This window comes from Pongo pygmaeus, chromosome 22 (genome assembly GCF_028885625.2).
Source record: "Pongo pygmaeus isolate AG05252 chromosome 22, NHGRI_mPonPyg2-v2.0_pri, whole genome shotgun sequence".
Taxonomy (NCBI): domain Eukaryota; kingdom Metazoa; phylum Chordata; class Mammalia; order Primates; family Hominidae; genus Pongo; species Pongo pygmaeus.
The window spans coordinates 49,211,770-49,236,255 of record NC_072395.2 but is presented as its reverse complement, the minus strand read 5'-3'; the positions used below and the strand labels follow the sequence as shown (position 1 = coordinate 49,236,255).

Below are 24,486 nucleotides of genomic sequence, written 5' to 3'. Positions count from 1 at the left end.
CCTGTAAAGAACTTGTATATATTCTTTTTCTTTTTTTTTAATTATTTTTTGCTTCTACTTTATTTATTTTTTAAGAGATAGGTCTTACCACATTGCCCAGGCTGGTCTCCAACTCCTGAGTTCAAGCAATCCTTCTGCCTTGCCTCCCAAAGTGCTGGGATTACAGGCGTGACCCACTGGATACAGCCTATGTAGACTTATTTTACATACGAAAACTTCACCTTAATGTCAATAGCTTTTTAAATCTAGTTTTATTTCATTTTATTTATTTTTTTTGAGACAGAGTTTCACTCTTTTCGCCCAGGCTGGAGTGCAATGGTGCAATCTCGGCTCATTGCAACCTCTGCCTCCCGGGTTCAAGCGATTCTCCTGCCTCAGCCTCCCAAGTAGCTGGGACTGCAGGCATGCGCCACCACGCCTGGCTACTTTTTGTATTTTCAGTAGAGACGGGGTTTCACCATGTTGATCAGGCAGGTCTCAAACTCCAGACCTCAAGTGATCTGCCCGCCTCGGTTGGCCTCCCAAAGTGCTGGGATTACAGATGTGAGCCACCATACCTGGTCTGCTTTTTAAATCTAGCTTTGAAAAAGCATTTCAATATTTATAAAAAACTTCAAAAAAGGATGAGTGCGGTGGCTCACGTCTGTAATCCCAGCACTTTGGGAGGCCAAGGCAGGCAGATCACCTGAGGTCAGGAGTTCAAGACCAGCCTGGCCAACATGGTGAAACTCTGTCTCTACTAAAAATACAAACATTAGCCAGGCGTGGTGGCCCACGCCTGTAGTCCCAGCTCCTCGGGAGGCTGAGGCAGGAGAATTGCTTGAACCCGGGAGGTGGAGGTTGCAGTGAGCTGAGATTGCGCCACTGCACTTCAGCCTGGGTAACAGAGCGAGACTCCATTTCAAAACAAAACAAAACAAAACCCAACCAACCAACCAAACAAATCCAAAGCTTCAAAACAATCTAGAGGTTTACAAAGCATAACTTTATACTTTATAAACTCCTTGTCTCAGGAAATTACCACTGTTAATTTTTAAAATACTAGCAGAAATTTTCTATGCTTATAAAGTATGCACGTGTATACTGACATGTTAAAAAAATACAAGCTGGGCATGATGGCTCATGCCTATAATCCCAGCACTTTGAGTGGGAGGATCACCTGAACCCAGGACATTGAGACCACCCTGGGCAACACAGTGAGACCCCACCTGCATAAAACTTTTTTTAAATATAAAAAAATTGAAAAGTACGATGGGAAGTCTATACACTGAGCTGCATCTTTCTTGTTTTTCATTATACATCTTGGTTATCTTTGTAATAATGTATAAATTATGAATAATATGTATAATGTATAAATTATGTATACTAATGTATAAAGAACACACAGATAAAGAACACACAGATATTGTTCATTCATTCATTTATAGGACTGTTATCCTGTGATGTGTTACTAAGCGACTGTCAGGCATATTATTTAATTCATATAATTTGAGGAGGCAAATGCTCTTAATGTTCCCATTTTATACACAAGAAAATGGAGGCTTACAAGAGGCCAAGGAATATGTTCAATGTCACATGGCTACTTAAGCAGAATGAGAATATGAATTCAAGTTGGGTTTCAGCCCCATCATCCTAATGATACACTATACCAGTGTTTTTCAAACTATTATATAATCCATCCATAGCAACTTAAAATGAAATAACATTAACATGCATCACATATGGGTAAACACTGTTTTATGGATGTTTTGTGTGCATGTATACAGGTTTACATTCTATTCACTGATTTTGCAGTGTGCTAATTCATGTTGCAGAATTTATTCCTTACTATGAGTTACAGTCCTAAGTTTGTGAAACATTGTACAATCCCTTTACTCTCTAATACCACATCTTGATATCTAAGTGAAATGATATTTTTTAAAAATGTACTTACTGTATATCTTCAACTGGCAAATTTAGAGGATATTCTGTATTTTTCTTCACTTTCATTTCATTCCAGTAATCATTCAGCTTTTCTCCTAGTGCTGTTATTGTAAGTCTTAAAAAGTAAATCATAAAATCAATTCAAGAAAAATATTCTTTTCAAACATAAGATAAATCATAAATAATCTAGTAATGAGTACACAGACACTGTGAAGAGAAAAAACTCCAAAACGTATAGTTAATAAAGAACATTCACGGTACAGGTGACCCTTGAACAACACAGGTTTGAACTGCACTTATATACAATTTTCTTTCAATAAATTAGAAAATTTTTTAGAGAGTTATAACAATTTGAAAAAAACTTCTAAGAACTGCATTGCCCAGAAATATCCAAAAAGTTAAGAATAAGTTAGGTATGTCATGTCATGAATGCATAAAACATGCAAATACTAGTCTATTTTATCATTTACTACCATAAAATATACACAAAGCTATTTAAAAAGTTAAAATTTATCAAGACTTAAGCATATACAGATTGTAGGTGGTTTCATTTGCAGTCAAGAGAAATGTAAACAAAGATGCAGTCTTAAATTATAACTGCATAAGATTAATTATAGTACATACAATATTATTATAGTAATTTCATAGTCACCTCCTGTTGCTATTTTGGTGGGCTCAAGTTTTTTATTTGCTTCAAGTGCCTTATGACATGCTTATCTCCATGTAAGCATCTCCAAGAAATTTTGTATTGCAGTAAAAATCGTTTAGTGCAATACTGTAAGACTTGAAAAACACCACAGGACCCACACGAACTGCCACTAGTGATGCCAGTTGTTTTCCCAAGAAGCAAAGTCATAATATAAGAAAAAGTATAATTGCTTGATACGTAGGTTGAGCCGCCTGAGTAGCTGGGGCTACAGGCACTCGCCACCACGCCTGGCTAATTTTTTTTTTTCATTTTTTGTAGAGACAGGGTATTGCTTTTTTGCCCAGGCTGCTCTCGAACTCCTGGCCTCAAGCTATTCTTGTCTCAGCCTCCCAAAGTGCTGGGATTACAGGGATGAGCCACCATGCCCAGCCTGTTTGAACAGGTTTTTAATGCAAACAGAAGTACTCTATTCTGGGAAAAAAATGCCACAAGGAACACTTATTAGCAAAAAAGAGGAGCATAAACCAGGATTTAAGTCCAAGAAGGGACAGGCTAACCCTACTGCTTTGTGCAAATGTAGTCAGGTTTATGATCAGGACTGCCATTATCTGTAAAGATGCTAACCCTCAAGCCTTGAAGAGGAAAGACAAACACCAGCTGCCAGTCTTTTGGTTGCACAAATAGAAGGCCTGGATGAGAAATTCTTTTTCTGACTGGGTCCATTGACGCTTTGTTCCTGAAGTCAGGAATTAACTTGCCAGTAAAGGACTGCCTTTTACAGTTCTTTTGATATTGGACAAGGTACCCTGGCCACCCATAACCCCATGAGTTCAATACCAAAGGCATCCAAGTGGTCTACTTGTCCCAAAACACAACGTCTCTAATTCAGCCTCTAGATAACAAGGAGGGCCATAAGACCTTTAAGGCTCATTACACACAGCAAGTCTACGGAAAAGATTGTTAACGCTGTGAAAGACAATTCTGACAGAGAAAACATCATGAAAGTCTAGAATAACGATACCACTGAAGATGCCATTATTAGTACAGAAAAAGCTGTGAAAGAAATCAAGTTCAAAACAATAAATTCCTGCTGTGTCCACATGTTGTGCATGACTTCACAGTATTTACAAGATAGCCAATTGAGGAAATCATCAGAGAGATTGTGGATATACAGGAAAAAAAAGGTAGAGGGCAAAAAGTTTCAAGATATGGATGTTGCAGGAATTCAAGAGCGAACAATCAACTGAAGCCTACTTGATGGAGATGAGTGTTTCTGAACCAGTGTTAGACAGTGAGGAAGAAGACAGAAGAAGCAGTGCCCAGACAACAAACTGACATTAGACAATCCGGCAATTGGGTTCCAATTATTCAAGACCGCTTTTGACTTCTTTTACAACATGGACACTTCTATGATACAGGCACTAAAACTGAAGCAGACAGTGGAAGAAGGACTGGTACTGTACAGAGATATTTTTACGAAAATAAAAATGCACTGGGCACAGTGGCTCACGCCTGTAATCCCAGCACTTTGGAAGACAGAGGCGGGCGGATCACAAGGTCAGGAGTTCAAGACCAGCCTGGCCAATATGGGGAAACCCCATCTCTACTAAACATACAAAAATTAGCTGGGCGTGATGGCGCATGCCTGTAGTCCCAACTACTCAGGAGGCTGAGGCAGAAGAATCACTTGAACCTGGGAGGCGGAGGTTGCAGTGAGCCAAGATGTGGGCAACAGAGCGAGACTCCATCAAAAAAAAAAAAAAAGAAAGAAAACAAAAATGGAAAAAAGTCAGACAGAAATTACAGTGTATAAAAATTAAACTGAGTGTGCCTGCCTCTCCTTCCACTTCTTCTCACGCCATGGCAAACCCAATCCCCCTTCTTCCTCAGCTTACTCAACATGAAGACTACGAGGATGAAGACATATGAACCACTTCCACTTAATGAACAGTAAATATATTTTCTCTTCCTTATGATTTTCTTGTTTTTGGTTTTCTTTTTTTTTGAGACAGGGTCTCGCTCTGTCACCCAGTCTAGGGTGCAATGGCGTGACTTAGGCTCACTGCAACCTCCACCTCCTGGGTTCAAGTGCTTCTCCTGCCTCAGTCTCCCAAGTAGCTGGGATTACAGGTGCCCACCACCATGCCCGGCTAATTTTTTTATTTTCAGTAGAGATGAGACCGGGAGTGGTGGCTCACACCTGTAATCCCAGCACTTTGGGAGGCCGAGGTGGCCGGATCACCTAAGGTCAGGAGTTAGAGACCACCCTGGCCAACGTGGCAAAACTCTGTCTTTACTAAAAAAAAAAAAAAAAAAAAAAAAAATTAGCCGGACTTGGTGGCATGCGCCTGTAATCCCAGCTATTTGGGAGGCTGAGATAGGGAGAATTGCTTGAACCCAGGAGGCGGAGGTTGCAATGAGCTGAGATTGCACCACTGCACTCCAGACTGGATGACAGAGCAAGACTCCATCTCAGAAAAAAATAAATAAAATAGTAGAGATGGAGTTTCACCATGTTAGCCAAGCTGGTCTCGAACTCCTAATCTCAAGTGATCTACCCGCCTCAGCCTCCCAAAGTGCTGGGATTGTGGTTCCCTGGTGGTCTAGTGGCTAGGATTCAGTGCTTTCCAAAGGGCTGGGATTACAGGTGTGAGCCACCGCACCAGCCTGAGCCATGGCACTCGGCCATGATTTTTTTTTTTTGAGACACAGTCTCTCTCTGTCACCAGACTGGAATACAGTGGCTCAATCTCAGCTCACTGCAACCTCCGACTCCCTGGTTCAAGCAATTCTCCTGCCTTTGCCTCCTCAGTAGCTGGGATTACAGCCACACGCCACCACACCCAGCTAATTTTTGTATTTTTAGTAGAGACGGGGTTTCACCATTTTAGCCAGGATGGTCTCGATCTCCTGACCTCGTGATTCGCCCACCTCGGCCTCCTAAAGTGCTGAGATTACAGGCGTGAGCCACCACGCCCGGCCTATGATTTTCTAATAATATTTTTTCCATTAGCTTATTTTAAGAATACAGTATATATTTAACATATGAAATACATGTTAATAGATGGTTTTCTTTTTTTTTTTTTTAGAGAAAAAGTCTTGCTCTGTCACCCTGGCTGGAAAGCAGTGGCACTATCACAGCTCACTGCAGCTTCGAACTCCTAGACTCACATGATCATTCTGCCTCGAGCATCCTGAGTAGCTGGGACTACAGATGTGTGCCACCATCCCCAGCTTAATCAACTATTTATCAGTAAGGCTTCCATTCAACAGCAGGCTCTTAAGGTTTTGGGGAGTTATACATGGATCTTCGACTGAGGGGTAGCCAGTCCCCCTAATCCCTGCGCTGTTCAAGGGTCAATGGTACTTAACATTGTCAACTACTGGTACAGGCTGAACATCCCAAATCCAAAAATCCAAAATTGCTCCAAATCTGAAACTGAGTGCCAACATGATACCCAAAGGAAATGCTCATGAAAGCACCTCGGATTTCAGATTTTCAGATTTGCGATGCTCAACCAGTAGGTATAATGCAAACATTCCAAAATACAAAAAAAATCCAAACCAAAACACTTCCGGTCTCAAAGATTTCAGATAAGGATACTCAACCTGTAATACAGCTTTATGTCTTCCTTTTCAACCCGCTCCCCCCCCCCTTTTTTTTTGGCCTTTTTACATTAGTTATTTCCTCAAGAATATTTAGTGAATAGCTGGTATCCTTAACTCTCCCACCCTTCTAGGGAAAGCTATCAATTGTTCCCCATTAGTAATGTAGCTTGCTGTGTGTGTGTAAATACTGTTATTATGCCCTTTGATTCACAGTTTTTGTAGGTGTTCCTTTTAAAAATAATCGCAAGTGCTTTTTCTCTATCTATGTAGATGACTATAAGAGCTTTCTCTTATTTAACATCAATATGATGAACTATACTCATTTCTTACATTAAAACCACCCATGTTGTCTTAGAACACAGCCCACTTGGTTTTAATGGTATTATTCTTTTAGCATGTACTGGATGGTATTTGCCAATATTTTAATTAAGACTTTTAATTCTATGATAAGAGACTGACATAAATTTCCTTTCCTGTACTCGTGAGCTTAAGCTTACTATCAAGGTTATGTGGCTTCATAAAACCTTTGACTATTGTGAACAGTGCTGCAATAAACATGAGAGTGCAGGTATCTCTTCAAATATACTGATTTTCTTTCTTTTGGATATATATCCAGCCATGTGATTGTTCAATCATATGGTAATTCTATTATTAGTTTTCTTGAGGAACCTCCATCCTATTCTCCATAGCAACTATACTAATTTACTTTCTCACTAATAGCGTACGAGGGTTCCCCTTTCTCCACATCCTTGTCAGCATCCATTAACGAATAAATGAATAAAGAAACTATGGTACACACACACAATGGAATATTATCCAACCACAAAAATGCTGTCATTTGTAATGACATGGATGTAAACGGATATACCTGGAGGACATTACGTTAAGTGAAGTAAGTCAGGTATAGAAAGACAAATATCTCATGTTCTCATTCATATCTGAGAGCCAAAAAATACGGACCTCAGGATATGGGACAGGTAGTGGGGAGACGGAAATAAAGAGGGGCTGGCTAATGAGTATAAAAATACAGTTAAATAGAAGGAATAAGATCCAGTATTTGGTACCACAATAGGACAACTGGGCCGGGCGCGGTGGCTCACACCTATAATCCCAGTATTTTGGGAGGCCAAGGCGGGCGGATCACAAGGTCAAGAGATCGAGACCATCCTGATCAAAATAGTAAACCCTGTCTCTACCAAAAATACAGAAAATTAGCTGGGCATGGTGGTGTGTGCCTGTAGTCCCAGCTACTCGGGAGGCTGAGGCAGGAGAATCGCTTGAAACCGAGAGGCAGAGGTTGCAATAAGCTAAGACCTGGGGGCCACTGCACTCTAGCCTGGTGACAGAGTGAGACTCAGTCTCAAAAAAAAAAAAAAAAAAAAAAAAAGAGGACAACCGTAGTTAACAATAACATCTTACATATATATTTCGAAGTAACTATAAGAGTAAAATTGGAATGTTCCTAACACAAAATAAGGCAACTGCTTGAGGTGATGAATATCCCAATAACCCTGACTTGATCATTACATGTTGTATGCTTGTATCAAAATATCACGTGTATTCCATACAAATGAACTATTATGTATTGTTTTAAATAAAAAGACTCATGCCACTTCTTCCTTCAATGTCTGAATTTAGTATGTGGGAAGTTTTCTAAAAAGTGATTCAATTTCAAAGGAATGTGTCCACATCATCTAAAATGGAGAAAATTTATTTGTGCTATCTGCTTAATGTTTCATGTCTGGAGGCTCTGTAGTAATTTCTTTTTTCATTTCTAATATTGATGATTTGTATTTTCTACTCTTTTTCCTTAATCAGTCTTGACAAATGCTTATAGACTTTATTAGTCCTACCAAAGAACCGAAACTTTTTTTTTTTTTTTTTTTTTTTGAGGCAGGGTGTCTTCTGTCACCTGGGCGGGAATGCAGTGACACAATCATGGCTCATTGCAGCCTCAATCTCCTGAGCTCCAATCAAGTAATCCTCCCACCTCATTTTTTTATTTTCTGTAGAGATAAGCTCCCACTATGTTGCCCAGGCTGGTCTCAAACTCCTCAGCTCAAGCAATCCTCCTGCATTGGCCTACTGAAGTGCTGGGATTACAGGCGTAAGCCACTGTACCTGGCCTTTTTTTTTCCTGAGACGGGATCTCACTCTGTCATCAGGTTGGAGCACAGTGGCACCATCTTGGCTCACTGCACACTCCACCTTCCTAGGCTCAAACGATCCTCCCACCTTAGCCTCCTGAGTAGCTGGGACCACAGACACGTGCCACCACACCTGGCTAATTTTTTGTATTTTTGGTAGAGACAGGATTTTGCCATGTTGCCCATGCTGGTCTCAAACTTCTGGGCTCAAGCAATTTGCCCACCTTTGTGCCCCCTTAGTGCTAAGATTACAGGAATGAGCCACCGTACCCAGCTGACTTTTTTGATTGAGTCAGTTACCAATTTATTGTCTCTAGGCTCCAAATCCAGCCCAAGTTCTGGTACTCTGTTACTATTTTGCTAGGGCCCAGTGACCTCCCAGAGGAGCTTTGGCTGTGCCCATCAAGCCATGCTTTGCCCACCAGCAGTCTTCTGCTAGCTCCAACAACATAAGGCTCCCTCTACAGACCAGCTCCAACCTATCCACACACCCTATGTCAACCAGAGACCACATCTATAGGCCAGCATTGGCCAGGCCCTCTATTTACCTATTTAAATTATTGACTTCTTTTTAAAGTTTATTTTCAAAATACTTGCATAACTTCTCTTAAGCTAAATGTTTTGCCATCTTGTGGATTTTTTATTTTAATTACAAAATTATAATTACATTATCGAACTTTAAGAAAATGGGTAGGTAAGGGACTTACATAGAAAACTAATATAACCATCTTCCATTCTAGGAATTGTAACCTACACCATCACAAGTAGTATATTCAAACCTTTCTTTACTAATAAGGTATTTCTGAGATTCGCAGAAAATAGAGTAGTTCCTGCTCTCTTGGTAATCCATTTCCTAGGAACCTCAGTCAATAATTTAAATAGGTAACATACCTGTACTCATTAGTATAGTCGAAATCTTGTTTATTATGAGTTGGCTTAAGGAAATTACACTCTATAATTCCAACCACTCCAACACCCATGTTGTTTGCCTGAAAAAATAAAATGAAATCAGCATTTTAAGCATAAGACATGATGCTCAAAATAATTACCCTTCAAGAATTATAGTTTGTGTATTTTCCTATATTTTATCTTGTATGATTCTCATCACATTTATTTTTATTTGTTTTTATTTTTTGAAACAGAGTCTCATTCGGTCACCCAGACTGGAGTGCAGTGGCATGATCTTGGCTCACTGCAAGAGCCAAGAGACCTCCCAAGCTCAAGTGACTCTCGTTGCCTCAGCCTCCCGAGTAGCTGGAAGTACAGGTGCGCACCACCAAACCCAGCTAATTTTTCTATTTTTAGCAGAGATGGGGTTTCACCATGGCTAGTCTCCAACTCCTGACCTCAAGCAATCCACCAGCCTCGGCCTCCCAAAGTGCTGGCATTACAGGCATGAGCCACCATGTCCAGCCAATTCTCATCAAATTTAGACTGAAAAAAACACTGGTATGTGATTTATTTTCCTGGGAGTTAATTTCTAAATACACTACAGCCTTCCTCAAAAACCTTTTGATTGTTGACAAGTATCCATTTAGACAAGTATTAACATCCCCATTAGACAAGTATTAACATCCCCAATTTTATACAAGAGAAAAAGGACTACCTGCCAGGTGCGATGGCTCACGCCTGTACTCCCAACACTTTGGGAGGCCAAGGTGGGAGGATCACCTGAGGTCAGGAGTTCGAGAACAGCCTGGCCAACATGGTGAAATCCCATCTCTACTAAAAATACAAAAAATTAGCCGGGCGTGGTGGCATGCACCTGTAATCCCAGCTACTCAGGAGGCTGAGGCAGGAGAATTGCTTCAACCTGGGAGGCGGAGGTTGCAGTGAGCCGAGATCGTGCCACTGCACTCCAGCCTGGGCAACAAGAGTGAAACTCCATCTTTCAAAAAGACAAAAAAAAAGAAAAGAGGACTACCTCTACTAGGATACAATTTCTTAGAGAACAGAAACCACAAATAATTCATCTTGATCTTGTAGTGACTAGCAAAGGCTCTGAAAGGCAATATTCCATACGTTTGTGAGATAAAAGTTAAAGTCATTTACCCAAAGTTAGGTATCCAGTTGCTAACAATGAAGTAAAAATCTAGGTTGGTTAAATTAGTTATTTTTTAAATCTGCTAGCTAAAATGTTGAACTCAAAGTATATGAGTCATCTTCTGATTATCTACATGTGACTAACAAGTATATTTTGTACATGATTGTAGCTATACTTCTTAGCCTATGAAGAAAAAAGTAAAATAATGTGTAACTCATAAAATAAAAATTTTTATAAACACAACTATAGACCAAACCATACAACTAATAATCCTAATTCTGCTCTATTAAAAACCATCAGGTTCACCATTTCAGACTATTTTTAAACTACAGTAATAACAATATCCTTCAATTTGTGGTTCTTATCCATCTTCCTTCCAGCCTTATCCTGTCTCTCTCATTCCTCTGTTCTCCACTTAAAATATGGTGCAGCCACATCAAATTACTCCCTTTATGATGTCATACTCTCAGAAGCCTCTTTCTCTGCCTTTGCACATGTTGTCTCTGCCTGGAAAGCCCTTCCAGACTTTGCAGCACAGTGAAGTCAACTGAGACTCATCTCAATCAACACTTTCTCTAAGAAGCCTTTTCTGATGCTTCCAAGGATGTTCCACAGTCCCCTCACAAAACTGAGCTTTGAGGGCATGCTCTGTATTTTATCAACTTTTCATGCTGAGCACCCAGCACAGCAAATCACAATGGGTATCTGATACTTATTTAATGTTTACTGAATCTACAGAATGCAAATACTAGGCCCAGTCCATCATCTGGTAAAGACAAACACTGTAATTTAGCTGTAACAGCCTATTTTTACAAGGTCGAGCTTAACTAGGAAATATACACAGTGCAAATTTAACTCGGTTGGGAAAATGGGCTATGTATCTTGGTTAAGTCAGATTCATAGGTGATAAAAAGAAAAAAATTTACATTCTGTGGTAGACATAAAATTCATTTACTTCTGCAAATATGCTATATTTGGGCTCACGCCATGTAAAGTAGGTGAAGCAGAGTCAGAACCCCTGTTAAGTGGTATTCAAGGTGAATCCGCATTGGTATACTGTGTAGATCTCACATCATTCTACACAAAACTCAGAATAAAGTAAGATAAAGAATTATCACCAAAATCTTAAAAATATGCAATGGATCCATATCCAAATGCAGTCAAATGATGTGTTTGTGTCTGAGATCCACGCTGTTATGTCTTAAGCAACTTGCTTCATCTATTTGTTATTAGCCCCAATTTCTTTTTTTGTTTTTTTTAAGAGACAGGGTCTCACTCTGTTGCCCAGGCTGGAGTACAGGGGCAAAATCATAGCTCAGTGCAGCCTCAAACTCCAGGGTTCAAGCACTCTCCCACCTCAGCCTCCCAAATAACTGAGACTACAAGGACGTACAACCACACCTGGCTAATTTGTTTTTGTTGTTTTGTAGAGACAATGTTTTTTTGTTTGTTTGTTTGAGATAGGGCCTCACCCTGTTGCCTAGACTGAAAAGCAGAGGCACAATTTTGGCTCACTACAGCCTCAACTTCTTGGGCTCAAACAATCGTCCCACCTCAGCCTCCTGAGTAGCTGGGACCACAGGCATGCACCACCAGGCCCAGCTAATTTTTGTATTTTTTTGTACAGACAGGGTTTTGCCCCATTGTCCAGGCTGGTCTTGAACTCCTGGGTTCAAGCAATCCCCCGGCCTAGACCTCTCAAATATGCTGGGATTACAGGTGTGAGGCACCGTACTCAGCTGAGGTAGAGACCTGGTATGTTGCCCAAGCTGGTCTTGAAGCACTGGCCTCAAGCAATCCTCCTACCTCAGCCACACGAAGCACTAGGATTACAGGAATGAGCCACTGTGTCTAGTCCCCAACTTCCTTATGCATAAAATAGGGATAAAAGAAATATTCTGTCCCCACCTCAGGGCTGTTCAGGATCAAATACAAAATTAATATAATAGGCCGAGCGCACTGGCTCAGGCCTGTAATCCACGCACGTTGAGAGGCCGAGGTGGGTGGATCACTTGAGGTCAGGAGTTTGAGGCCAGCCTGGTCGACATGGTAAAGCCGTCTCTACCAAAAATACAAAATTTGGCCTGGAGTGGTGGCACACGCCAGTAGTCCCAGCTACTTGGGAGGCTGAGGCCCAAGAATCGCTTGAACCAGGGAGGTGGAGGTTGCAGTGAGTTGAGATCATACCACTGCACTCCAGCCTGGGTGACAGAGTGAGACTCCATCTCAAAAAATAAACAAACAAGTAAATAAATAAAAGAAATTAAGGTGCTGGCATGCACCTGTAGTCACAGCTACTCAGAAGGCTAAGGTGCGAGGATCACTTGAACCTGGGAGTTGGAGGTTGCAGTGAGCCAAACTTGCGCCACTGAATTCCAGCCAGGCAGTCTCTCAAAAAAGAAAAATAAAGCCGGGTGCAGTGGCTCACACCTGTAATCCCAGCACTTTGGGAGGCCGAGGCAGGTGGATCACCTGAGGTCAGGAGTTTGGGACAAGCCTGGCCAACATGGTGAAACCTCGTCTCTACTAAAAATACAAAACAATTGGCCGAGTGCAGTGGCTCATGTTTGTAATCCCAGAACTTTGGGAGGCTGAGGGCAGGCGGATCACCAGGTCAGGAGATCAAGACCATGCTGGCCGACATAGTGAAACCCCGTCTCTACTAAAAATACAAAAATTAGCTGGGCGTGGCGGCACGTGCCGGTAGTCCCAGCTACTTGGAAGGCTGAGACAGGAGAACTGCTTGAACCCGGAAGGCAGAGGCTGCAGTGAGCCAAGATATCGCCACTGCACTCCAGCCTGGGGGACAGAGCAAGACTCTGTCTCAAAAAAAACAAAAAACAAAAAAAAACAGGCGTGGTGGCATGCGCCTGTAGTCCCAGCTACTTGGGAGGCTGAGGCAGCAGAATCACTTGAACCCAGAAGGCGAATGTGGCAGTGAGTTTAGCCGAGATTGTGCCACTGCACTGAAGCCTGGGCAAGAGTGAGACTCCGTCTCAAAAAAAAGGAAGGGAAAGGAAAGGAGAGGGCAGGGGAGGGGAGGGGAGTTAATAAAAGTTCAAATACCATAGTGTTATTTTTTACAAATTTACATTAAAAAGCTATAGCAAAAGGTACAATAAAATTATTTAACATCTGACTCAAGAGCATATATTATCCTAACTTTTGTGGAAAACAGACATTTTCTTTTCAAATAAAAAATAAAGCTTACCCTTAACTGACATCCAACTTTTTCATAAGCTTTGATGAGTCTATTTCTGTGATACATCATTATCCCATAATGATCTTTATTTCTGCAGTTGAATCCAAAGGTAATTCTCACTGTTTTAGACTTAAAATATTAAGGTAAATTTTGAACACAACACCTCACTCAGTTCAAATCATCCTTTCTATTTCATTATTTGGTAAGTCCAAAAGCACATAAAGGAGGGCAAAGCTAGAGCGGACTAGAATCCCTACATAAGGCGAAAGGGGAAAAGGGAAAAAGAGAATACACCTGACTAACATATCTCTATAAGGAATCATAAAAAGAAAAAGGATACTAAAAATTTGGGTCGATAAACATCACGTTCGATGTAGGCAAGACTCTTCGAAACCAGCTGTGTCTTCACTTTCTGTCCACGTAGGATGATCTGCATTCTTGGCTTTAGATATAATATACTGCAATAAGCCTGGAAAATAACATAACAAGAAGTTAGTATCTACAGGTTTGCTCACCATTACTTAGACATGGATTTACACAGAAGCTCTCCTACTAACTTGATAAAAGACCAATTAACTCTTCAATAAAATAGGCTATAAAGCTGTATGTTATTCTGATTTGGTTATTTTTCATTAAAAATAAGCTCAATATACCACAGCCAGTAAAAATGACTTGCAGAATACAATCAACTGATCTATATAGACACTGATATATTTATTACTAAGTGAAAAAGATTACAAAACAGCACATACGGTATGATCATATTTTAATTTTAAAAATGTATATATGTACAAAAAGGTACATTTTCTGATTTTTCTGTCAAGTACAGAGGCGGAGGCTGCAGTGAGCTGAGATCACACCACTGCACTCCACTGTGGGGGAAAGAGGGAGACCCCCCACCTCAAAAAAAAAAGATTCAACACAAAACTAAAACTTAAACATTTCTCCTACTTTTCCTGACTCCTGATTTCAAAAGAAGTGGTGCTTTGTGTCATTTAAAAAACACTGTATTTGGTAGTGTACTAAAACCATACTATCTTCTCTGGCTGCCTCTGAACTTGTTTCATACTTGAATAAGACTTTTTCAACACTAGGAACACATTAGGATACATCAAGGAACAGTAAATATCTGCTATTTACTATTTTAGTCAATAGTAATACTGCTATTTACTATTACCATTACTAATAATGTCATTGCTAAGACCTTAGCAAAAACTACATGAAAAATCTGTAAATGACAAATACATCCACAGCTTGGGATTAGAGAATAATATCAACACAAGAAATAAAGCAAAAAGTGGACAGGCAAGGCGGCTCATGCCTGTAATCCCAGCATTTTGGGAGGCCCCAAGGCGGGCGGATCACAAGGTCAGGAGTTCAAGACAAGCCTGGCTAACATACTGAAACCCTGTCTCTACTAAAAATACAAAAATTAGCCAGGCAGGGTGGCACATGCTTGTAGTCCTGGCTACTCAGGAGGTTGTGCCAGAAGAATCACTTGAACCCAGGAGCCGGAGGTTGTGGTGAGCCGAGATCACGCCACTGCACTCCAGCCTGGGCAACAGAGTGAGACTCTGTCTCAAAAAAAAAAAAAGAAAGAAAGCAAGCAAAAATTAGTATCACATGTCTTATCAAAACAACTAAAAAAACTTGATATTGGCCGGGCACGGTGGTTCACGCCTGTAATCCCAACACTTTGTGAGGCCGAGGCAGGCAGATCACCTGAGGTTGGGAGTTCAAGACCAGCCTGGCCAACAAGGTGAAACCTTGTCTCTACTAAAAATGCAAAATTAGCCGGGCATGGTGGCACATGCCTGTAATCCCAGCTAGCTGGGAGGCTGAAGCAGAAGAATCCCTTGAACCCAGGAGGTGGAGGTTGTGGTGAGCCAAGATCGTGCCACTGCACTCCAGCCTGGGCAACAAGAACAAAACTCCATCTCAAACAAACAAAAAACTTTGATATTAATTTATCGACATTGTTATATCAAGATATTAATTTCTCCAATCTTTTTTTATTTTTATTTTTTGAGACAGAGTTTCGCTCTTGTTGCCCAGGCTGGAGTGCAATGGTGCGGTCTTGGCTCACCACAACCTCCGCCTCCTGGGTTCAAGGGATTCTCCTGCCTCAGCCTCCCGAGCAGCTGGGATCACAGGCTCCCACAACCGTGCCCAGCTAATTTTTCTATTTTGAGTAGAGACAGGGCTTCACCATGTTGGCCAGGCTGGTCTCCAACTCCTGACCTCAGGTGATCCACCCGTCTCTGCCTCACAAAGTGCTGGGATTGCATGTGTAAGCCACTGTGCCTAGCTCATTTCTTTAATCTTAAACAGATACTCATTTTGACCAGGTGCGGTGGCTCACACCTGCAATCCCAGCACTTTGGGAGGCTGAGGCAGGTGGATCACTTGAGACCAAGAGTTTGAGATCAGCCTGGACAACATGGTGAAACGTTGTCTCTACCAAAAATACAAAAAAATAGCCGGGTGTGGTGGCACATGCCTGTAGTTCCAGCTACTCAGGAGGCTGAGGTGGAAGGATTGCTTGGGGCCAGGAGGCAGAGGCTGCAGTGAGCCAAGATCTCACCGCTGCACTCCAGCCTGGGTGAGAGAGTGACACCCAAAGACCTAATCTCCAAAAAGAAAAACATAAAACAAAAACCACATTTCTAAAGGGAAAATCCCAGAGGCATTTATCACAAAATTCTATTCATGTACCTTATCTAACTATAGTCTATAATTTATTGCTTTAGGAGGACAATTAAGGTATGTATTCTAGAATGCGTTAAATTTTTTTGTGTGTGTGATGGCGTCTTACTCTGTCACCCAGGCTGGAGTGCAGTGGTGCAATCTCGGCTCACTGCAACCTCCGTGACCCCCACTGCCCCACCTCCAGGTTCAAGCGATTCTCCTGCCTCAGCCTCCCGAGTAGCTGGGATTACAGGTGCCTGCCACCGTGCCCAACTAATTTTTGTATTTTTAGTAGAGACGGGGTTTCACCATCTTGGCCAGGCTGGTCTTGAACTCCTGACCTTGTGATCCACCCACCTCGGCCTCCCAAAGTGCTGGGATTACAGGTGTGAAACACCATGCACGGGCAAATACGTTAAAATTTAATAAGACTTTGAATTTGTTGTTTTTTGAATTAATTAGACTGGCCACCATATACTGATTAATATATTGATTCTAATAAGATAATAATGTCAGCATATAGTAAAAACTACAAGCATTGTTAGGCCTGATGACTTCATAATTTAAAAAGGGTTTCCAAACAAAACCCTTTGGAAACTAGGGTTTCCAAACTAACTAAATTTTTGTGTGTGTGTGATACAGTCTCACTCTGTCGCCCAGGCTGAGTGGGCCAGGGAAAATCATGTCTGAGATACCTTCATTTAGAGAACACTGGCAGCCTTTCTATCACAAGCAGGTAACATGACCTCTCCTAAGGCTACCATGATTCAATGATTTTCTCACTCCCACAAAGAGAGCTGAATACATACCCTCAGGGAATAGTCACTCTCAGGGGCAATCTGGTCCATCCTTTCCTGCTTCTTGTACCCCTTCTTCCCTGTTATCTCATCTAAATCCTCGGGAATTCTGATATCATATTTATCCTTTTCAAAATCGAACTCTGTTGCATTTTTGTAGCTGTAAAAATAATTTTTAGAAAGAACCAAAATTTAACTTCACAGCAAGATAAGCAAGCAAACACATTAAGTCATTAAAAAGGTAAGCAAATAAATAAACCTACACATGGTGCACGTCAGTGGGGAGTTGGGGGTGCAAAGGCAAGAGAAAAAGAAAGAAAACGGATCCTGGATGATGTGGAGAAACCGTAACACTCATACACTGCTGGTAGGAAAACAGTCTGGCATTTCTTAGAAAATAAAACGCAAGTACTATATGATACAGCAATTACACTTCTAGATATTTATTTCAGAAAAATGAAGACTATATTCCCACAAAACCGTGTACACAAATGTTTACTGCTTTATTTGTAATATCCCAAAACTATAAACCCAGATGTCTTGAACAGGTAAACACACTGGGTTCCATACCTACAATGAAACACTACTCAGCAAGAAAAAGGTGCAAACTGGCTGGGTGCGGTGGCTTATGCCTGTAATCCTACCACTTTGGGAGGCTGAGGCATGTGGATCACCTGAGGTCAGAAGTTCAAGACCAGCCTGGCCAATATGGCAAAACCCTGTCGCTACTAAAAATACAAAAATCAGCCAGGCATGGTGGCGGGTGCCTATAATCCCAGCTACACGGGAGGATGAGGCAGCAGAATCGCTTGAACCCAGCGGGCGGAGGTTGCAGTGAGCCGAGATGGCACTACTTCACTCCACCCTGGGGGAAAGAGCAAAACTCCATCTCAAAAAAAAAGAAAAAAAAAAAGGTGCAAACTATACATACAAGAATCTGGAAAACGCCAGAGAGTTATGCTAAATGAAAAAAGTCAAATCCAAAAGCTTTCCATGTTGTTTATGTAATATTCTTAAAATGGCAAAATTATAGAAATAGAGAACAGATTAGAGGTTGCTAGGGATTAAGGAGGGAGTGGGGTTATGAGGGAAGTGGGTATGGCTATAAAAGGGCAACATGAGGGATTCCTGTGATGACTAAAGTGTCCTGCATCGACTGTATCAATGTCAAAATCCTGTCAATATCAATAGTACTACTGTACTACATATAGTTTTTGTTTTTTTTTTTTTTGAGACAGAGTCTCACTCTGTCACCCAGGCTGGAGTGCAGTGGTGCTATCTCGGCTCACTGCAAGCTCCGCCTCCCGGGTTCACGCCATTCTCCTGCCTCAGCCTCCTTAGTAGCTGGGACTACAGGCGCCCGCCACCGCGCCCAGCTAATTTTTTGTATTTTTAGTAGAGACGGGGTTTCATTGTGTTAGCCAGGATGGTCTCGATCTCCTGATCTCGTGATCCACCCGCCTGGGCCTCCCAAAGTGCGGGATTACAGGCGTAAGCCACTGCGCCCAGCTGTACTATAGTTTTGTTAGATGTTGCCACCAGGGGAAACTGAATGAAGTGTACCTGAGATCTCTGTATTACTTCTTACAACTACACATGAATCTACAATTACCTCAGAAAGTATAACTGAAAAAATCCTCCAGGAGAAGGAGGGGTAGGGAAGTGAAAGCAAGAAAAACGAATTTAGGTATCAGAATAGCACAAGTTTTTTCAGTTCTTTAGGCTTATCACTACCTGTGCTTTATTCCTGTGATTCAGTATGTCTTAGATCTTTCAGTATTAAACATTAGTCTTAAATTTTAAAATTTATTTGCGAAGGATTTTATCCTCACAAAGATAAAGGATTATAAATTTTAGCAACACAAAATCTCACCTCTATTACTTTTCTCATCAGGTGCTACATCACTTTTAGTTTTAAGTAATGGACAAAATGAAGAAAGATTTATCATCCTAAATTTGTCTTCTCATTGCTTTTTTCTTCTTTTTTTTTTTTTTTGAGAAGAGGGGGTGGAATAAATGAGGAATAAATGAGAGAGAATAGAGTGCTAATGGAGACTGAATGGCAGGGATAGAAATTTTTTTTTTTTTTGGCCAGGCGTGGTGGCTCACGCCTGTAATCCCAGCACTTTGGGATCCATCCACTTTGGGTGGATCACCTGAGGTCAGGAGTTCTAGACCAGCCTGGCCAACATGGTGAAACCCCGTCTCAACTAAAATACAAAAATTAGCCAGGCGTGGTGGCAGGCGCCTGTAATCCCAGCTACTCGGGGGACTGAAGCAGGAGAATCGCTTAAACCCAGGAGGCGGAGGTTGCAGTCAGCTGAGATTGCGCCATCGCACTCCAGCCTGGGGGACAAGAGTGAGACTTCGTCTCAAAAAAAAAAAAGGAAATTTTTTTTTAACAATATGAAAATATCTCAAATTGAAGCTGAAATGGCCTCTATAACATATCCTGGGCAAAGACAAATCAGTAACCACACCAAAAAATTAGTACCTTTCCATGTATTTCTACCGTGTGTAACGAGATGAATATAACGACACCACCCTGCACATGCACTTTACTTCCCAAACGGTCAACATCTATGTCCACATTTACCTTCTAAGATTCCAGATGATGATCCTCGTCCCCTTCTTGCCCATAATAGCATCAAGTTCTGCCAGTAACTTCTGTTCCGTGGAAAACAGAGAATGTTCCAGAATTGCAGCAAGGCTGGCTTTTGATTCTGCTAAATTAATCATCTGTCGTATATCATAAGTTAAAGACTCAGATTGACAACATATTTTTCATAATTACAATACGAAAATCAACTCTATAAACTTAAATAACAGAAAAACTATTTATAAATAATTTTCTAAGGTATTTTTTTGTGAGATAGGGTCTCACTATTGCTTAGGCTAGAGTGCAGTAACATGATCAGGGCTAACTGCTGCCTAGCTGGGACCACAGGCACCCACCACCACGACCGGCTACTTAAAAAAATTTTTTTGTAGAGATAGGGTCTCCCTGCATTGCTTGGGCTGGTCTCGAAATTCTGGGCTCAAGCAATCCTTCTGTCTTGGCCTCCCAAAGTGGTGGAATTTCAGGCATCAGCCACCGAGCTCAGCCTATTTTCTAAGTTTTAACATGGCAGTTTGATTTCAAACGAACACCAAGAAGAATAAAAAATGAGCAGTATTAACTGATTTAATAAGTATTAACTAATTTAATACTTTCCAATATTCCAATGTGTTCATACAAAAGGCATTTTCCTAAAGTTATCCTGCCTTTCGTGGTCCCTAGCCTAATTTTCAAGCGAGACCATAAAATCTTACTAGTCTACAATAGCCCTGAAGTAAACAGAAGAGCCATGGGAAGTTTAACACAAAATGTTGAGTATTTCCATAGCGGGATTCCAACAAAGAAAAAGGGACAAACCCTTAGCCTCAGATGTAGGGTAAATGCAGAGGACAGAGGTAAGAAATGGAATAGATGTTATTCAAAAGGAATAATTTGGAAGAAGGCAAAAACATAGGATGTTTCCTAATTATTTCTTCAGTTCCTCCACAGCTTTTATTTCACAACCAAAAGGATATGGTGCTTGTTGAATGCCACTATTGGAACAACAACATGCTCCGCTTTTATGACTTCCAAGTAGGTCTGAGACAAAAGGCCCACGCTCATGCTCTCTCCATTTTTGGTAAAAACGATTGCGTCTTTACCCAGACGCATAGAACCCGACTTGAAGCCATTCCCATATAATCCAACTGGGACATGACCATTCATGGTGACTTTGTCACTGAAGCCAAAGCTAAGAAGAAAATAAAGATTTTTAAAAATAAATACCTATAATCAAAAATAAATAAATAAATACCTATAATCTTTTTTAAATTCATTAACTGTAATACCAAGTAAAAAGCCTGGGTTCAAATACTGGCCTCACCCTTCCTAGCTGTATAATCTTAGGCAGATTACTTTTTTGTTGTTGTTGATTTTTATGTATTGGGCAGATTACTTTTAATGTATCTTGACGTATTTTCCCAGCTCTGAAATGAAGGAAACCAAATCTACATCACAGGGGAGAAAAAGGATCACAAGTACTAACATGGAAATTCATCGCTGGCACACCCTGACTAAATAGCTGAGTATAACCCATGCTCCCGGGACTGTGAGATTTCACCCCATGAATCTCTTCCTCTAAAAGTTACTCCCAACAAAGTGGTAGGTTTTATTACAAACAATAGTTAAACCTAATTTTACACTAAAGTAATCAGTAATTGATATAAATATACTACAACTCTAGAGGAATGGTGGACTTTTAGGGAGTTGGAAGTAGGGTGGGGTAGGTGATGGGAGTGGTGAGGACTGACTCATCATCTACCAGTAGTAGAAAATCATGCTTAGAGAACAGCTCACACTGTACCTACAGCATTTCATTTCAAAAAACAAAAACCAAGAATAGTAAGTATGGCACGGAAAATCCTTTAGGTAAAAGCAACAATTTTAAAAAGTGCGGCACATTTTTACCTACCTTAGCATTTTATGTAATTTATCAGAAGTCATACCATTCCCATTATCGGTGAATGTCAAGCATATATGGTCATTTATCACTGTTTTGTCAATCCATATTTGTTTAGCGTTCACATCAGGATCATAAGCATTATCTGGGAAACACAAGTTTGAAGAAATTCTGATTTTACACTTTAAAAAGAGCAATTAGTTCAGAACAATCCTATAAGAAGCAATAGAAGACTATGTTTTAAGACAACTTTAAAAGCTGCAATTTTTAGCAACTCCTAAGATTTAAGAACATGAAAATAAACTGCATCCTGGTATATATTAATTAACTATTACAGAATTAACACCTTCCATGCTAAAGAGACAGCAAAGACTGGTACCCAGCACACCAAAGAAGTACAAAGGAAGAAAAACCACTACACTACAGAGATGATGAAAAGACTTAGGACTAAGTCTGCGTGTGGTGGCTCACGCCTGTAATCCCAGCACTTTGGGAGGCTGAGGCGGGCAGATCACCTGAGGTCAGGAGTCTGAGACCAGCCTGGCCAACATGGTGAAACCCCATCTCTACTAAAAAATACAAAAATCCGCCAGGCATGGTGGCACATGCCTGTAGTCCCAGCTAATCCAGAGGCTGAGACAGGAGAATCGCTCAAGCCTGGGAGGCAGAGGTTGCAGTGAGCGGAGATCATGCCACTGCACTCTAGCCTGGGCAACATAGCAAGACTCTGTCTCAAAAAAAAAAAAAAGGCCGACCATGGTGACTCACGCCTGTAATGCCAGCACTCTGGGAGGCTGAGGCGGGCGGATCACCTGAGGTCAGGAGTTTGAGACCAGCCTGGCCGACAGGGTGAAATCTCATCTGTATTAAAAAAAAAAAAAAAAAAAAAAAAAATACAAAAAATTAGCCGGGCATGGTGGCAGGTGCCTATAATCCCAGCTACTCAGGAGGCTGAGGCAGGAGAATTGCTTGAACACAGGAGGCGGCGGTTGCAGTGAGCCGAGATAGCACCACTGCACTTGAGCCTGGGCAACAAGAGCGAGACTCCGTCTCAAAAAAGAAAAAAAAAGAGAGACTAACCTGGCTATTGTAGGGGAAAGAGATCTGAGTGTCAATGGAAGGTACACAATAATCAATAAATAAATGAAAAGGCAGCAACATTTTCTGCTAAGTTACATACAAGGATGGAAGATTTACTTTCTACTATTTCTTTAAATTGTGACCCTTTTCAGTTTAACCAAGTTAAACCAAGTTTCTGGTGGCTTTTACATTTTTATTTCTGTATACTTCTCCATTTAACATCCTTGTTTAGCACACCCATTTCTCTCAGAATAGGTGTATGAAGAAATACATTTAAAAATGAAAAATAGGGCTGGGCGCAGAGGCTCATACCTGTAATCCCGGCACTTTGGGAGGTAGAGGTGGGTGGATCACCTGAGGTCAGGAGTTCGAGAAAAGCCTGACCAATATGGTGAAACCCTGTCTCTACTAAAAATACAAAAATTAGCCAGGAGCAGTGGCATGTGCCTGTAGTCCCAGCTGCTTGGGAGGCTGAGGGACAAGTGCTTGAACCCAGGAGGTAGAGGAGGTTGCAGTGAGCCGAGACTGTGCCACTGCACTCCACCCTGGGTGACAGAGCGAGACTCTGTCTCAAAAAAAAAAAAAAAATTCCTTCTTTTTCTTTTCTTCCATCTAAGATAGAACTCTTCCTTGATAAAGATTCTAAAATATATCTAAGAATTCCTAAGAATACAATTTCCCTTTATTATCTGTTTCTTAAACATATGCCTAAATTTTTCAACTAGGCTGTTTGTGTGTATGAATTTTTCTTTTCTTTTTCTTTTCCTTTTTTTTGGAGACAGGGTCTCACTGTAGCCCAGGCTGGAGTAAGACTCACTCCGCTGCAGCCTTGACTTCCCTGGCTCAAGTGATCCTCCCACCTCAGACTCCCGAGTAACTAGGACTACATGTGTGCACCACCACCCTGGCGAATTTTTGTATTTTTTGTAGAGATGGCGTCCCACTATATTTCTCAGGGTGGGCCCCAACTCCTGGGCTCATGTGATCCTCCTGCCTCAGCCTCCCAAAGTGTTGGGATTACAGGTGTGAACAACGGTGTGCCCAGCCTATGCATGAATTTTTCCCAAGAAAAAAATCATGACCCATAAATGCAAATCAGACTGCAACCTTGCCGCTTTCTCATGTTCATTGAAATGCTGTTAAAATACAATCCTAAACCTTAAACTTCCCATTTATTGAAAGAAGCAAGAATTTATCACATATCTAACACAATACCAATCCTCCTACTGATACCAGAAAAATGAATCCATGCTGTATGTTACACATACTTTTGTGCTACTAATAAACATAATTCTGCCAGTCACTACACTTGTAATCCCAGATACTCCTAAGGCTGAGGTGGGAGGATCGCCTGAGCCCAGGAGTTTGAGACCAGCCTGGGCAACATGGTGAGACCTCATCTCAAAATAAACAAACAAACTCCCCATAATTCTCATGTTTACTTTTATAATAAAAATAAAAATATTTTCAATATAAACACTTCAGGAACTTAGCAAAGTAAATCCTAAACACTATGGAATACTTGGGTAGTATTAAAGAGAAAGCTGAACAGTGACTAATCTGACATCCATGTGAATAGCTGTTATGCTATGTAATTTTTATCATTAATGTTATCATTCAAGGTATTTGTTTTTTTTCTTGCTTTGTCGCCTGCCCAGGCTGGAATACAATGGCACAATCATGGCTCATTGCAGCCTCGACTTCCCAGTCTCACGTGGTCCTCCCACCTCAGCCTCCTGAGTAGCTGGGACCACAGGCCTGCACCACCATACCCAGCTGATTTTTAAAATATTTTTGTAACGACTGTATCTCACTATGTGGCCCAGACTGGTCCTGAACTCCTAGCCTCAA

The 24,486-nt window shown here is 41.1% G+C and overlaps 1 protein-coding gene across 1 annotated transcript in view; it reads right to left on the bottom strand.

Moving 5' to 3' along the window:
- MORC3 (MORC family CW-type zinc finger 3) overlaps positions 1-24,486 on the bottom strand; it is a 56,456-nt gene that overhangs the window by 18,016 nt on the left and 13,954 nt on the right. The window contains exons 3-10 of the mRNA XM_054468401.2: positions 21,568-21,700; positions 20,634-20,847; positions 19,656-19,804; positions 17,072-17,219; positions 13,915-14,043; positions 13,584-13,703; positions 9,220-9,317; positions 1,934-2,038 (exon numbers count right to left, since the gene is read on the bottom strand). Coding sequence (XP_054324376.1) covers positions 1,934-2,038; positions 9,220-9,317; positions 13,584-13,703; positions 13,915-14,043; positions 17,072-17,219; positions 19,656-19,804; positions 20,634-20,847; positions 21,568-21,700 — 1,096 coding nt within the window. The remainder of the gene's footprint in view (positions 1-1,933; positions 2,039-9,219; positions 9,318-13,583; positions 13,704-13,914; positions 14,044-17,071; positions 17,220-19,655; positions 19,805-20,633; positions 20,848-21,567; positions 21,701-24,486) is intronic.